We start from the raw sequence: 14,900 nt of genomic DNA, 5'->3' as shown, positions 1-14,900 counted from the left end.
CCTTGTACTACTGTACCTAAGAACAACCTCTGACTTAAAACACAATACAGTACCTGTACGCCCCAAGGACAACCATATTGTACTTCCCAAGGACAACCATATTGTACTTCCCAAGGACAACCATATTGTACTTCCCAAGGAGAACCCTCTGTACTCCCCAAGGACAACCCCCTTGTACTTCCCCAAGGACAACCCTCTGTACTTCCCAAGGACAACCCCCTTGTACTTCCCCAAGGACAACCCTCTGTACTTCCCAAGGACAACCCCCTTGTACTTCCCAAGGACAACCACCTTGTACTTGCCAAGGACAACCCACTTGTATTTCCCAAGGACAACCACCTTGTACTTGCCAAGGACAACTACCTTGTACTTGCCAAGGACAACCACCTTGTACTTCCCAAGGACAACCACCTTGTACTTGCCAAGGACAACCCACTTGTATTTCCCAAGGACAACCACCTTGTACTTGCCAAGGACAACTACCTTGTACTTGCCAAGGACAACTACCTTGTACTTGCCAAGGACAACCACCTTGTACTTCCCAAGGACAACCCCCTCTGTACTTCCCAAGGACAACCTTCTGTACTTTCCAAGGACAACCCCCTTGTACTTCCTAAGGACAACCCCCTTGTACTTCCTAAGGACAACCCTCTGTACTTCCCAAGGACAACCCCCTTGTACTTCCCAAGGACAACCCCCTTGTACTTCCCAAGGACAACCCACTTGTACTTCCCAAGGACAACCCACTGTACTTCCCAAGGACAACCCTCTGTACTTCCCAAGGACATCCCCTTGTACTTCCCAAAGACAACCCCCTTGTACTTTCCAAGGACAACTACCTTGTACTTCCCAAGGACAACCCCCTTGTACTTCCCAAGGACAACCCTCTGTACTTTCCAAGGACAACCTACTTGTACTTTCCAAGGACAACCCTCTGTACTTTCCAAGGACAACCTACTTGTACTTTCCAAGGACAACCTACTTGTACTTTCCAAGGACAACCCTCTGTACTTCCCAAGGACAACCCACTTGTACTTCCCAAGGACATCCCCTTGTACTTCACAAGGACAACTTCTCTGCATTTCCCAAGGACCATCATTGCACACAGTAAGGTTAATTCTTACACACCCCTAAGTAAATATAGGGGTGTGAAATTATATATAATTTTCCCACATGGACCCTATACATCTGGCTGTCCCGTTCCGTTCCTTATGTCATCATTACAGAGGCGATTGTATTATACTGTACAGTAATTATCTGGAGGATATTCGAGTACAAGAAAAATAATGAAACAGTTTTAAATGATGTAATATATAATGTCATATGAGCTACACAAGTAATATGTACAGCAAGGAATAATATTTACATCTAGTGACTTTACCTTAGAGTACATACCAGTAGCAAACATAATATAGTGAATGTGCATAGCATCTTTCATTTATACTTAATCTTTTGACATGAAGGTCAGCCATTTAAAATAGAATACATTTCTGTTTAACATTTTTTTAAACGTTTTGAATATTTCAGCAAAGAAGGGCAACAGTTGAGTAATTAACACAATAAAGAAATATTTGTGCCTTTCTGGGGAAAAAAAAGATAACTATCACAAAGAAAACATATTACAGTATTAATGTCATAGCAATAACAAGGAACAAAAAGATGTAAAACAATTTGTAGTTTCCAGTTAATGAAAACTTAATCCCCCAAGAGATAACCCATCTCGTCATCAGAATCGTCCCAAATGTCGTCATCCTCGGCCATTCCAGCAAAGAGCCTATTGAAGCAAGGTGACTTCTCATCGTTATAGTGTTCATATGGCCGTGCTCTGTTCAGCAAACACATGCACAGCCAACAGAAGTAGATGCTGCATCTCTGACACGTCATCTTGTTACATCCATCTATCTTCTGTTGGGGAAAAAGTACAGAGTTCTTTACAAAGTTTAAAGACCTTGCTAGTTAGAGTATTAATAATACGTAATAATAAATTTTAAATAAGATACACAGTACATGTATAGTAATTAAAAGAAAATTTTAAGTAATTTGCAAGTAGAATACTGTAAAGTATTGCATCGGGTTTGAGTTAAGCCGAGAAGGGAATGGGAATACAATGGCATTTTTATTTAGTTTTACAGCTTCTATGCACACTGAGAACAGAAGCCATGTGCAGATGATGAGTCACAATAATGTGGCTGAAAAATGTTGACCAAACCACACACGAAAAGACGACATTTCAGTCCGTTCTGGACCATTATCAAGTCGATCGTGATGAGACGAGGAAGGCAAAGGCATAAGTAAGGCAAGAGAGAGAGAGATGAGGAGATGGAAATCTTAGATGAAGATAAGAGCAAGGCAAAAGGTAAATAAGGTAAGATGTAATAAAAAGTAAAAAAATATGCCCTGGTGTACAACATTTGCTCCAGAGTACGACGTTTGTTCGTCAAAGGCATTAACAAATACGAGTAGTATTCTGTATAAAATGTATTTTTGAGTTAATATTTTTGGGTGTGTGAAACTGATTAATTCAATTTACATTACAGTATTTCTTATGGGAAAATTCAATTCAATGTGCGAATATTCGGATTACGATACATTTCTTGGAATGGATCAAATTCATACATTGAGGTTCCACTGTATGTATTTCACTCAGCCAGAAAAGACCCTATCTAAAGGAATTGTATTAGTTGATAAAGTTATGCAGGAGTTTTCCATCTGGATCTGATCACATCTGATCCATTCGTAACAGCAGAGTGCACTTGAATGGAGCCTCACTGAAGAGGGAATATACGACAAATGTGGATAAAAAAACAATGGGTTTCTGCAGACTGATGAAGAGCATATGTTTGAATAAGGTACACTAATAGGAGATGAGAAGAAGAGTGAGACCATAAGAGAGAGATGGGGCTTAAGTATGAGAGTAACCCACCCTCAAACACGAGAATGGTACTCAACTTGTACATTTACTCTGAATTATGAGCACTGGCCATAATAGATTAGGTGAGTTGATCTACAGTCACATGCTTATTGTTAGGCAAAAGCACACTTGACAAATCACGAGAACAGATTGATGAGAGGAATGAGTGCTAATCCTTACGATTGTATGTTAAGAGATAAGAATGCCAGGAAGAGAACACTGTACACTTTTAACCTTGCAAGTAGATTAGAAATACACTGGGAATAACCGAATAAAAATTATTACCTTAATACTAGCTTAAAAATAAAGAGCAAAAGTAAGTAAATGGTTACCTCAATTTTGGCATTGCACCTAGGACATTTCTTAGAGTTCTCTTCCAAGTAATTCATAGACAGATATTCTTCCTTTAACACAGTTAAGTATTTTTTTCCATATTGTCCCTCCAAGGCTTGTTTCTCAGACTCATCGCCATTAATATATATTTCCATTATCTTTCTCGATTCGCTGTGCTTCAGACGGCAAGGGTCGACACCGTGCCATCCAAACCTGTAAGTGAAATATATCCATTATCATTGCTTCATTAAATATAGAAATTAAATAAACAAACTATTCATAAATCATGGTAGACTGCAGATGTAATGTGGAAGAGAGAACATCCCTGGCTGTTGGTTCACCATCCCTGGCTGATGGTTCACTATCCCTGGCTGACAGTTCACTATTCCTGGCCGAGGGTTTAATCATCCCTGGCTAATAGCCCACCATCACTGGTTGGGGGGGGGGGGTTCACTATCCCTGGCTGATTGTTCACCATCACTAGTTAGGTGTTCACTATCTATGGCTGACAGTTTGCTATCCATGGTTGATGGTTCAACCATTCCTGGTTGGGGGGTTCATCATCCCTGGCTGAGAGATAGTGAACATAAGAATGAATTTAAAATGCACTATTTGTTTTGACCCATTCAAAACCACTCCTATTTATATCCACCCAAACTCATTCTTATAAATGTATATACGATTTTCGGTCACATGTCTTCAGGGAATGTAGAGGGAGGATATGACAGTCAGCCAAAAACTGCTGTAATCGCTGCTAGATTTATTTACTCCCCTCATTACCAGCTACCTCTCCCCTCCCTTCATTATTTACAAATAATCAAGTAATCCATAATCCATACTACTTTAGCATAGAGTAAAAACATGATAAATATTGTTCCCAATTTTGCCGTGTTAAGAGTTGTAAATATGAAGGTTGCATAGTATCCTTTAAGAAGTAAGGGAGTTTTGATCACTACATAGGACAGCATAATGGCCAACTACTAGATAATTTTTGCAACAACTTTCTGGACCGTGTAAATTAGTGATGGGATAATCAAAATCGGTATCGAGAATCGGGAAAAATCGAGCATGTTTCGCCAATCAGAATCAGTATGGAATCAATATAAATTTATCACGATTTCTGATTCTTAAAATGATTTTTGCAACAACAAAATTAACTGCAATATTTTATTTGAAAAACAAAACAAAATTACTGTACAGTATTGTAAATTGTATATAACGAGTGCACTAGTGATGGGAAATGGAATGTTTTCAGCGTTTCTTATTTTCTTGTGTTTTGAAGATTAAGGATTGCTTTTAAGTAAACATAAGGAATTAGCCATGCTTTAATTGAGCATAGCTAATCTTAATTTGATTTAAAATAAAGTTGCAATACTAACTTTATTTGAAATAAGATTATAAATTGTATTCATTATATTGTACACAAGTAAAAGCATGTATATCCACAGGTACAGTATAGTGCAATGTTTTCACTTTTCAGGTTTTTGTTACAAGATTAAGCTGGATTTACCATTTGTTTTCTATTCTTAAATCAATCTATTATATGCAGATGTTGACCAAACCACACACTAGAAAGTGAAACGACGACGACGTTTCAGTCCGTCCTGGAACATTATCATGTCGATCGAAGTTGATTACAATCTATTACTGTATATTATTAATACATTTACTGTGCTCATATGTAAATCATTAATTTTCCAAACTAAAATATGAACATTTTCAGAAAAATTAGTATCCAACTACTACTGTATGTATATTTTTTAAAAAGAATCGGAATCAATAATCGTATTGGAATCGAGACTTTTTCTGTGGAATCGGTATTGGTATCAGAATTGTTAAAAATTGTAGCATCGTCCCATAATTGCATCTATGCCATTTCATCTTAAATAACATGAATGATGGGAAAAATATGTTTATTAATAGCTGTGCCATCCAAGGATTAATACAAAAAACAATAAGAAAAGACAAGTTTTGTGTTTATCAGTATTGTGTGCTGTCTGACACTCCCTCACCACCAGCATTTCCTTCAGTTTCCATCAGCACCAGTCTGGAAACATGAAACTGTACTATACAGTACTGTACTGTACTAAGTTGGATACTGGCACCATGACGGCTGGTTACTTGGTGCATGAAATCATTCTGCCCACCAAAATATTTTGCACATTATAACAAATGTTAATCTGTGCATGGAATATCAGTGGATTCTAGTTTCATTTTACTGATTACATCTTCTCTTTCAAATCATAAGTTTTCCAACTTTATGGATTTTGTAAGTGGTTATTAATCAGGGACCCTACCAAACCTAATCATTTGGAAAAAGCAATTATTTGTGGAAGAAACCAATAATTAGAAATTATTATTATTAAATGCTTGACCATATAAAGATGAAAGATAATACCCCTCTTACCTGCAAATACCACAAAAGACAAATTTACAAGAGGGACATTGTCCCTGGCCTTCTTCAATAGTCGCTGGGTACTGGCAATGGTAGCGTGGACAGGGTTGCATATCACCCAGGGAGGAGATGGTAGAGTTGAGCAACATTTCGTCCCATCGCTGATACATTTCTTCAGAAACTAACTCCTGCACCTAAGAAAACCAGATAGCATTACATTACTCTTGTAAACACTCAACTATGAATGCCCAAAAACTGAGACAATTGTAATGAATATACAGTAGTTGACATACTGATCTGGTACTTGAGCTTGTGACTGCCCTACAACATACAGTCTTAATTCTATGACAGTGCATATAGAGACTTAATTAATTAATTATCCCAGACATCAACAAAGGAAGAAACAATCTTTGTAAATTGTGATTAATCTGATAACTACACATCACTATCACTCAGCATCTTAGCATTATCTGTAAACATTTATATAACTATTTATTCTTGTATGTAGACTATTTATATAAAAATATTTCTGGGTTAGTACTAAAACCTAATAGTGACCATCGTCCAGTCTGATATATACCAACTCTCATTGTTCTGCCCACTAGAAAATTTGTCAGCTACATTGGAAGCCTTTCTATTGCTTATCCTATTTTCCTTTTAAGTACAATCTCTGGCATGTGATTTTATCAATTTTTTTTTAGATCCAGATAGATGCAGTTGTGCAAAACATTTGTCTTGCAAAATCTCAGTACAGTAAATCGTAAACTAAGTAAATTCAATACACAATCTTCCTGTTCTAAATCCAAACAGCTCATTCATTATTATATTGTTTCTTTTGAGATGTTCCACACATCTGTCTGACTGACTTTACTAGTGACTTTGCTACCTCTCTGCTCAATAATGTCACTCATTAGTGATATTTAACTTTTAGTGATTTAGTGATATTTAAGAGTTAAATGGATTTTTCCACCTTTTTCAAATTAGAAAATTAGAAATACATACTGTACAGTACATATATCTGCTACACTTCAGTTTGCAAGGATGCCAGAAAGATAATCCTTCAAAGATAGCTGTATCTTGAGTACAAGAACTCAAACGTTGCAGGTGATGAGTCACAATTATGTGGCTGAAGAATGTTGATCAGACCACACATAGAAGGTGAAGGGACGATGACGTTTCGATCCGTCCTGGACCATTCTCAAGTCGATTGTCAAGACAATCGACTTGAGAATGGTCCAGGACGGACCGAAACGTCGTCGTCCCTTCACCTTCTAGTGTGTGGTCTGGTCAACATATTAAAATGTTATTATACAGTGATCACTCATTCCCAAAGATGATTTGATATTAACTTCCCTTATGTTTCCCCAATTTAGTGTGAATATCAGAACAAGCCTGGCTCGTTCCTCATTATTGTGAGTCTATAGTAATAACTGCTCAATTGTTTACAGTACTTCTACCTGGGTCTTCTGTCATTTTCTGGAGAATTGCAAATCCATGCTACTATTGTCTTAGGTCCTCCCATTGTTATGGTTCCTGTTATATACTGTAGTTAATGAATCCTTCACAGCTTGGAATAAACAGCTCTTCTAATGTGCAGTTCTTTCTGCTCAACAGGGCTACTCTGCCTTCCCACTCCTTCCATACAATATGAAAGACTTGACGAAATATATACTGCATCAGTTTTAACTCATGACAGTTACTTGGCAGTGAGTGCAATTACATCTAGAATATTCTCATGTGTCCATTCCTTAATATTTTGAAGCAGCTACATGAGCACAAATCATCTGAACTACATGGCCATTTTAGGGTTGCTTTTGTATTCTACCATGTATTAAACTAATGTTCAACATGACTTGTTTTTACCATGTATTAAACTAATGTTCAACATGACTTGGTTTTTTTATTGAATTATAGGGTGCATAAATTAATGATAAAATATTTGTCTGTAAAAGCAAATGTAAAAAATTATATAAAATCTATTTATATAAATAGAATTTATATAAATTCTTTTTATATAAAAACTGCACATTTACAGTTTGCTTTAAATTCTTTCCTATCAAAGTAAATTGAACTGCATATTACAGGAGATCACACACACACACACACACACACACACACACACAACGAACCGAGTTTTGTACAGTACAGTATTTCCAAACTTTATACAAAATTGGGTTGTCATTATTATTAAGCTTGAATTACTGTACACTGTATTGGCTGGTGTAGCAATTTTAGGGTACTTTTTATGTCATCCATAAACAGTGAAATCAGAGTCAGAGGTTTTTAATTTAGGCTCCAAGTAAACAATTACGACAACTTTAAATTCTCAAATACAGTAGTGATAGCCGATATTGTAAACGTTTACAACCTCAGGTGGCATACCAAGTGTTCATGAACAGAGTTACTTTGTGTTTAGGTCCTCTAAGTACTGTACTGTACACAATAATTATGATAGATAAAAATTACATATCCTAAACTGTAATGATTAAAATAAGACATAATAAAATAAAGCACTTTACTCACCTGTTTGGGGTTAGCTTCAGATTCACACTTGTCCTCTGGACACATTAGAAACTTGATATTTCCTTCACTGATTTGTACCGAAAAGTACGAAGCCATGCAATCTTTGCAGAAAACATGTCGGCATGGCCAGAATTCTAAACAATTCACACCTAATTTGTCCATATAGCAGACTTTACATGCAAAGGTTTTGGTGCCAAAGACTTTCTTTCTCATTTCTTCATCATAATCTCTTAGAAGTCTCAGCATGTTTGTTTTAGGAGCAATGTCTTGAATAGTTCGGCTGTCATAACTCTGACTGTTTTGTCTCGACAGTGTCGAACTCGAAGCTCCTCCATCGGCACCATTACCAACACTAGCACTATCACTCACACTATCACGTTTCTTTTCTACATCAGAATAACAAATAGCACCACACGTGTCTCCCTGTATATCACTAGCTGCCACAAGTACGCAGTTATTTGCAGCTCCAGCTGACTGACGGATGGGTTTTATGTTGTCCAAGTCTAATGTGCCTGTAAAGCCTAAGAGATCTAGACTTTCATCCTTGAGGAATTGCGCCCATGTAAACATCACAACGCAGCCTTTATTTTCAGCCCATAGTCTGTCCAACTGTTGGCAGAGCTGGGTAAGCTGTAAAATAATATAGAAAGGATAATATGCATCTATACACAAAATATATTCCTTTATATTAACTATCTAATTTATTACACATCACATTCAAACCAAAAAAATATAAATATATGATGACAAGACCACACACTAGAATGCGAAGGGACGACGATGTTTCGGTCCGTCCTGGACCGAAACATCGGTCCAGGACGTTGTGTAGTTGTGTAGACGGCTCACAACCTACTCACCAGTAGGTTGTGAGCCGAGAATAAAAAAGCAGCCTTATACAGGTTATATATGATATTGGAGAGTTACTGGTTGGTAGTAGCCTAGAGTGCTGTACTGTAATATTATATATTTTTGTTGTTGTATGTATTCTCGTGTAATAAATGTTTGTTTTTTAACAGCTGACTTTTGCTCTTGTTCTCGTGAGGCTTCCTGAATAGTGAGAGACATGGTTGTAAATTGGTGGACAGAGGTTAACAACATCACAAGGGGGATTTAGGAGATCATCCCATGGTAAAGGAGAGTGTGGGGAGTCACAGCAGCTCGAGTGGGTGTGTACTCATGACAATAGGCCAGTTTGGAGCCGCACCCCAGAATAAAGGTGACGCTGAACCCTTCTCTGAGAACAAGGCAATTACAGGATGATCTCCCAACCTATTATAAGCACCCCAGTGTCCATTGCTGGTCGACTGACAGCAGTAGAAGTGTATTTGCTGTGGTTGGTCATATTTTTATCAGGGAGTGGTTGGGGTCTCTGTTCGTCAGTAAAAAAGTATCAGTTTGGTTCAATAACCAGTTTTATAAAATCCCCAACCCCTGATGCAGGTGGTTCCATGGGTTTATAACCCCTAAACCAAACTTAAATTTGGTTTAATTATATGTAACAAAAATAAAACATTATTAATTGCAATCTTACATACCTGGGCTCTATTAAGCCATTTACAAGAAAGGGTAAAACTCGGGGGATGTTTGGAGGGATATGTGGCTGGGAAGGTGAAGTGAAGATAGATTGCTGGCAAGTGCTCAACTACATAGCTTTGTTCTTGCACCTCACCTGAAAATAAAGTAAGAAACAGATCATAAATAAATCAATTATAACCATAGAACTGAAGCAGACGAGAAGCACAATGAACTCGCATTTACATGATGTATCAATGAGAAAATCAGTACCAAGGCTTGGGAGTACCCAGTGTGGGGGTTCGAATCCTCCTCAGAGCTCCTACTGATTTTTCTCAGCAGAGTAGGTATCCATACTGAATAGACATTTCTAGCATTGAGTATGATAAAAATGCTATGAATTGCTGTCACATGAAGCCATTTTTAATATGGCAACTTCTTTCTCATAAATAATATGTGTATATATATTATGTATGTATGTATGATACATCTGGCTCATTGGCAAATTATATCTGAACACCTAGAAAATACAAAACAACACCCACTTGTATTGGAATTTTTTTCCAATACAGTATAATTATGTATATTAATGTCTGTACTAAATATCCCTAGTTCCTGAAAGTTCAACTAAATGAAGAGCATTTGGTTCGCTATGCTGGACGACGGCAAAGCGAACCAAATGTTCAGTGGCTTATTCCTTCGGAACCAAAAAGGTTAAAATCAGATATTACAAGACATAGTACCATAGTGGATCAGTAATCTTCGTTAGCATATTAAAAGTGCTTAACAAGCCAGGCAAGTTTGAATTATGCACAAGACATACCATTCTCGCCAGTGTGCCTCGTGAGTAATGTAAAGTCTGGAGGCAGCTCTAAATGGATTGCTAGTTCTCCCCCTCGAATAAAATCTTGCGTTTCCATGGGGCCAGTCTCTTGGTCTTGCACAGATGTGAAGGATTCTTCATAAATGCTGGCCAGGGCAAGTAGTTCATCGTCCTGTTCTTCTGTGTCCAGAGACATCCTCTCTGCTACTACTACTGGAAAATGTATTGCATACATCAATATATTTTAAGCCAATTATTATATGGGGTCTATTGAATTAATTGTCACATATTATACGGTACAAGTAGCAATGACAGTGTAATAATAAGTTACATGGAAATGTTTTCAGATTTTTTATACAGTACTTCATCTATTATATACTTCAAATCAAATCAAGTAAAATGTTTATTCAGGTAAAAGTACATACATAGAAGATTAGTTACAAACATAATGATTGGCTTTATAGATAGTATTTATTGTTTATATTTAAACAATATAGATTATATAGTTATAGATTTTATATAGATTTATAGTTTGCTTTATATAGATTTATAGTTTACTTTATATAGATATATAGTTACTTCCTGTAACCCAATACTGTACATTTTAATAAAACACTAATATGAATGGTAGCTAATATTTGTAGGTGAAGTGTGTCATAATATATTCTCTGTGGAATATGTATGAGAATCAATCCATGATCTTAGCACAAAACACTATGCTTATGGCACCTAATTTTTTTTAAGTTAATATTTTTGGAGGTGTGGAACAGATTAATACAATTTACATTATTTCTTATGGGAAAATTTGTTTCGACTTACGAATTCTCGACTTATGACCCGTCTCTGGGAACGGATTAAATTCGCAAGTTGAGGCCCCACTGTGTATATTATATATATATACAAGAAGGTACAATGGGTTTATGAGAGTACATAGCATTGATGTTTATACATTCTTGTAAAGCCACTAATACGCACAGCATTTCGGGCAGGTCCTTAATCTAACAGATAATTTTACGTAAGTAATTTGTAACAAAATTGAATATATTCAATTTAAACATAATAAATATATAAACAATATATATATATATATACAGTATATATATATATATATATATATATATATATATATATATATATATATATATATATATATATATATATATATATATATATATATATATTATATATATATATGGCTTAGTGTTGTATGTATATATGACACCGAGCCATTATGGTAGAGCAAGACCATCGCTCTACTGTCAAACAAAAGTGGTGGGGCATAGGGCTCTTTAATATTACTCATTTTGGGCCTAATTAAATTAATAACCTAATGAAAAGGTTATGTTTATGTCATAACAATATGTTATCTCATACCCAAAATCCACTATGTTCCTGCTGCTGTTTGATTTCTGGGCCAGGATGGTGCTGGATGTGTCCCAGTGTTCCTTTAGGCTTAGAGGGTAAAATGCAAAGCCTTGTAGCTATACTAACATCAGCTGAAACAAATGTGCCTCGTGGAGGATAACCACACTGGTAGAGATATGTCTGGGGAGCCCCAAGTATGGCACTTTAAAATCAAATCAAAATCAAAATGTTTATTTAGGTAAGGTACATACATAAAAGAGATTTTACAAAGAGTGATGGATTAATAGTTAGGGCTAGTACATACAATGCCTAAAGCCATATTACGCAAAGCGTTTCGGGCATAAAAAACTTAAATGACTAAAGCTTAATACTAATTGAGCATAAAGAGTAAAATGAAAACATGGAATGAAAATATAGCTGAAAAAGCAGCACAAATACAATTATGTCGACAAACAGCGCTCTTAAAAAAAAAAAACAGACATTGGATGACATTAGAGGGGTAAGGTAGGTTACAGGGAATTTATTAGGTATAGCTTCGTTTTTATCTTAAACTGGTTGAGAGAGGTACAGTCTTTAACAGTCACTTATCAAGAGAAAGTGCCAAGCCCTTTAGCCCAAGCCTTAAAGTGCCATCACTTTATAGCATCTAGAAAAGATATGCCTTATGTTTATATTTTTAAATGGTGTATTAGAAAGACTAGCAAGCACAACAATTTATATTCTAGTTATTATGTAGAATTCCTCCCCTGGTGGAAGCAGAAACAAATGGGCAGTTTCTTTCACCCTGATGCCCCTGTTACCTAGCAGTAAATCGGTACCTGAGAGTTAAACAGCTGCTACGGGCTGCATCTTGGGGCTGTGTAACAAAAAGGAGGCCTGATCGAGGACCGGGCCACGGGGACGCTAAGCCCCGAAATCATCTCAAGATAACCTCAAGATAGAACTAAAATTTTTGCTACAATCTACTTTTAAATACTCATACTTTATCTGCTAGATTAAAGACCTGCCTGAAACACTATGCATATTAGTGGCTTTGCAAGAACACTAATGTTATGTACTCTCATAACCCTATGTACCTTTCATATAAATAAATAAATACAGATGGGTTCCAGTATTATCAACCAATCCTTTGGTTGGCAATGTCTATCTGTACTATGCCACACAGTATTTACCTTAAAGTGAGCTTTATTGATGAACTATAGAAACTTAATCCTGACTTACATTTAGCAGACAATCTAAAGAAACTATAATATGGTATAAGCAAGTGTCCCTGGGTGTGGTTTTACCTTCACCAGCCACCTGGACCCTTCCACGGTCTAGCCCGCCCAAGGTCGCCATGCAGTAGTCTCCTTAGACCGGCACATCCAAGTAACGGCACTGTCCTAAGACCACGAATATGCCTTGGAAGGAATGCACTGAGCCACCCACGGAGGCAGACGCAATCCACCCAACTTCACCCCAGTGAGGCCCAGAAACACCTCACATGTCTATTACTGGCTGGCAGGCCGCCCCAGCCATGAGAGGTACCTGATAACGCAGATGTTGGCGGTGGTGGAGACAGGGTGGAGAGGTGGAGGCAACAGCTGCAGTGTTTACAGTGGAGGCAGCTGAGACGGGCACTACCGGCCTAACGTCATCTCCACACTTGCAACACATGTGTCATCCTTCTCCCTCTTGCATATTATTATATCACTCTCAACACCATTAATTATATCCTTGCTTGCTTGTGGTGATGGCGGATACGCTTCTCTCGAAGTTATATTATTCCGCTTTGGTGATGAAGTCGGATATATGCGGCAACCATGTATTGCCTAACATTATTCCAACCATATTTCGTTTCCGTTTTTCACCTTCGTGAAGCTAATATTACACTCTCTAATGTAACAGTTAAACATAAGTAGCTTATAAATATATCGTAGGGATAATTTAAGTAGCAATTCTGTTTACGGATATTAGATATATGTCATGTACGTTGTCCCGAAAATTCCAGTAACTTGACAGGTTTTCCTAAAATAGTTTGACAAGTGGGATGATACGAGTTATCATCCTATTTACATTTTGTATTAATTAACCAAGAATAAATTATGATACGATTTTAGCTCACTTATGTAACCTGGATTATGCAATGTCAGCTCCATCAACCCATACTTGTTCAATTTAACTATTTTTTGTATATATTGTGTAATATAATAATTATTTGTAATATCTGACAAGTTTCAGTTGCTAAAAGCTGGCTGTACTTGATTATTTATGGACCCGATATATATATTGTTAATTAAACTGAAAAGGACTGGCCTAACGTTGGAGCCTCATCATCCTTCTCGCATAAAACTCCCAACACCATTAATTATGCTCCTTACGTCCTTAAACATAATAAATTAGATGCGATACTAAGCTGTTGCCGGGTCTACCAATCTCCCTCCCCCCCCCTTCTCCATCTCCACCCTTCTCCCCTCTCCTCCACTTCCTCCCTTTCACCTCTCAGAAAATTTTACTGAAAACTGCTGAGAACTCTACGGAAAGCAAATTACAGATTTCAAATTTCATGAAAATCGCAAGGGGTCACTATAGGTGCTAATATTTCCTAAAATGTGGCTCTGGGGCTGACCTCATCGAGGCATATAAAGGAGGACGACAGGGGACGCGGGGGGGGGGGCAGGATTGGGACGGCACCGCTTCTGTGCCAGGTAAGTCCACTACGGGCCCACCATAGCCCGTGCTATTTGCCCCGCTCCTGTGCCAGGTAAGTTACGGGCTCACCATAGCCCGTGCTACTTGGAACTTGTTCCGAGTAGCTGAATCTATAACAACACAACAACGGACGCGGGGGAGCCAAGAGACGTGGGGAGCTAGGACACGTAGGGAGCTAGGACACATGGGGATCGAGTGTAACACGGGGAGGGTGTTCTCGACTTAACTTCTCCTTCTACTCCCCCTCTACCCGTATTCTTACTTTTTATTCTCTACAAGGGACTCCAAAACTTTTACTAAAGCCGACTCCACGCCACGTGGTCCTAAGACGATTGACCGACTTAGGA

General features: G+C 37.5%; 1 protein-coding gene across 4 annotated transcripts; it reads right to left on the bottom strand.

Annotated features, from left to right (window-relative positions):
* Positions 1 to 1,292: 1,292 nt before the first annotated feature.
* LOC123773009 (E3 ubiquitin-protein ligase RNF14) lies at positions 1,293 to 13,637 on the bottom strand. Of its 4 annotated transcripts, none has more exons than XM_045766480.2 (7): positions 13,149 to 13,637; positions 10,498 to 10,707; positions 9,698 to 9,831; positions 8,163 to 8,792; positions 5,652 to 5,833; positions 3,244 to 3,457; positions 1,293 to 1,905 (listed from the first exon to the last, which is right to left on the bottom strand). In XM_045766480.2, exons 1-7 carry the CDS (start codon positions 13,198 to 13,200, stop codon positions 1,696 to 1,698), a joined length of 1,632 nt encoding a protein of 543 aa, XP_045622436.2. In that variant the 5' UTR covers positions 13,201 to 13,637; the 3' UTR covers positions 1,293 to 1,695. The 4 variants fall into 4 exon arrangements, with proteins under 4 accessions (XP_045622436.2, XP_045622437.1, XP_045622438.1 ...); XM_045766481.2 differs by having other exon boundaries at positions 10,498 to 10,710; positions 13,390 to 13,636; XM_045766482.2 differs by having other exon boundaries at positions 13,390 to 13,636.
* Between the last annotated feature and the right edge of the window lie 1,263 nt (positions 13,638 to 14,900).

The sequence above is a fragment of the Procambarus clarkii genome, chromosome 81 (genome assembly GCF_040958095.1).
Source record: "Procambarus clarkii isolate CNS0578487 chromosome 81, FALCON_Pclarkii_2.0, whole genome shotgun sequence".
Lineage (NCBI taxonomy): Eukaryota > Metazoa > Arthropoda > Malacostraca > Decapoda > Cambaridae > Procambarus > Procambarus clarkii.
The sequence above is the reverse complement of the archived record's forward strand: the minus strand, read 5'-3'. Positions and strand labels throughout refer to the sequence as shown.

Bases quoted from the DNA above. Each gene is read 5' to 3' on its own strand.
- LOC123773009 (XM_045766479.2), bottom strand. From the start codon at position 13,200: ATGGCGACCTTGGGCGGGCTAGACCGTGGAAGGGTCCAGGTGGCTGGT. The intron at 10,711-13,148 runs GTAAAACCACAC...TACATTTTCCAG, and splicing joins GGTCCAGGTGGCTGGTGAAG to TAGTAGTAGCAGAGAGGATG. The intron at 3,458-5,651 runs GTAAGAGGGGTA...TTTCACTTACAG, and splicing joins GTCTTTTGTGGTATTTGCAG to GTTTGGATGGCACGGTGTCG.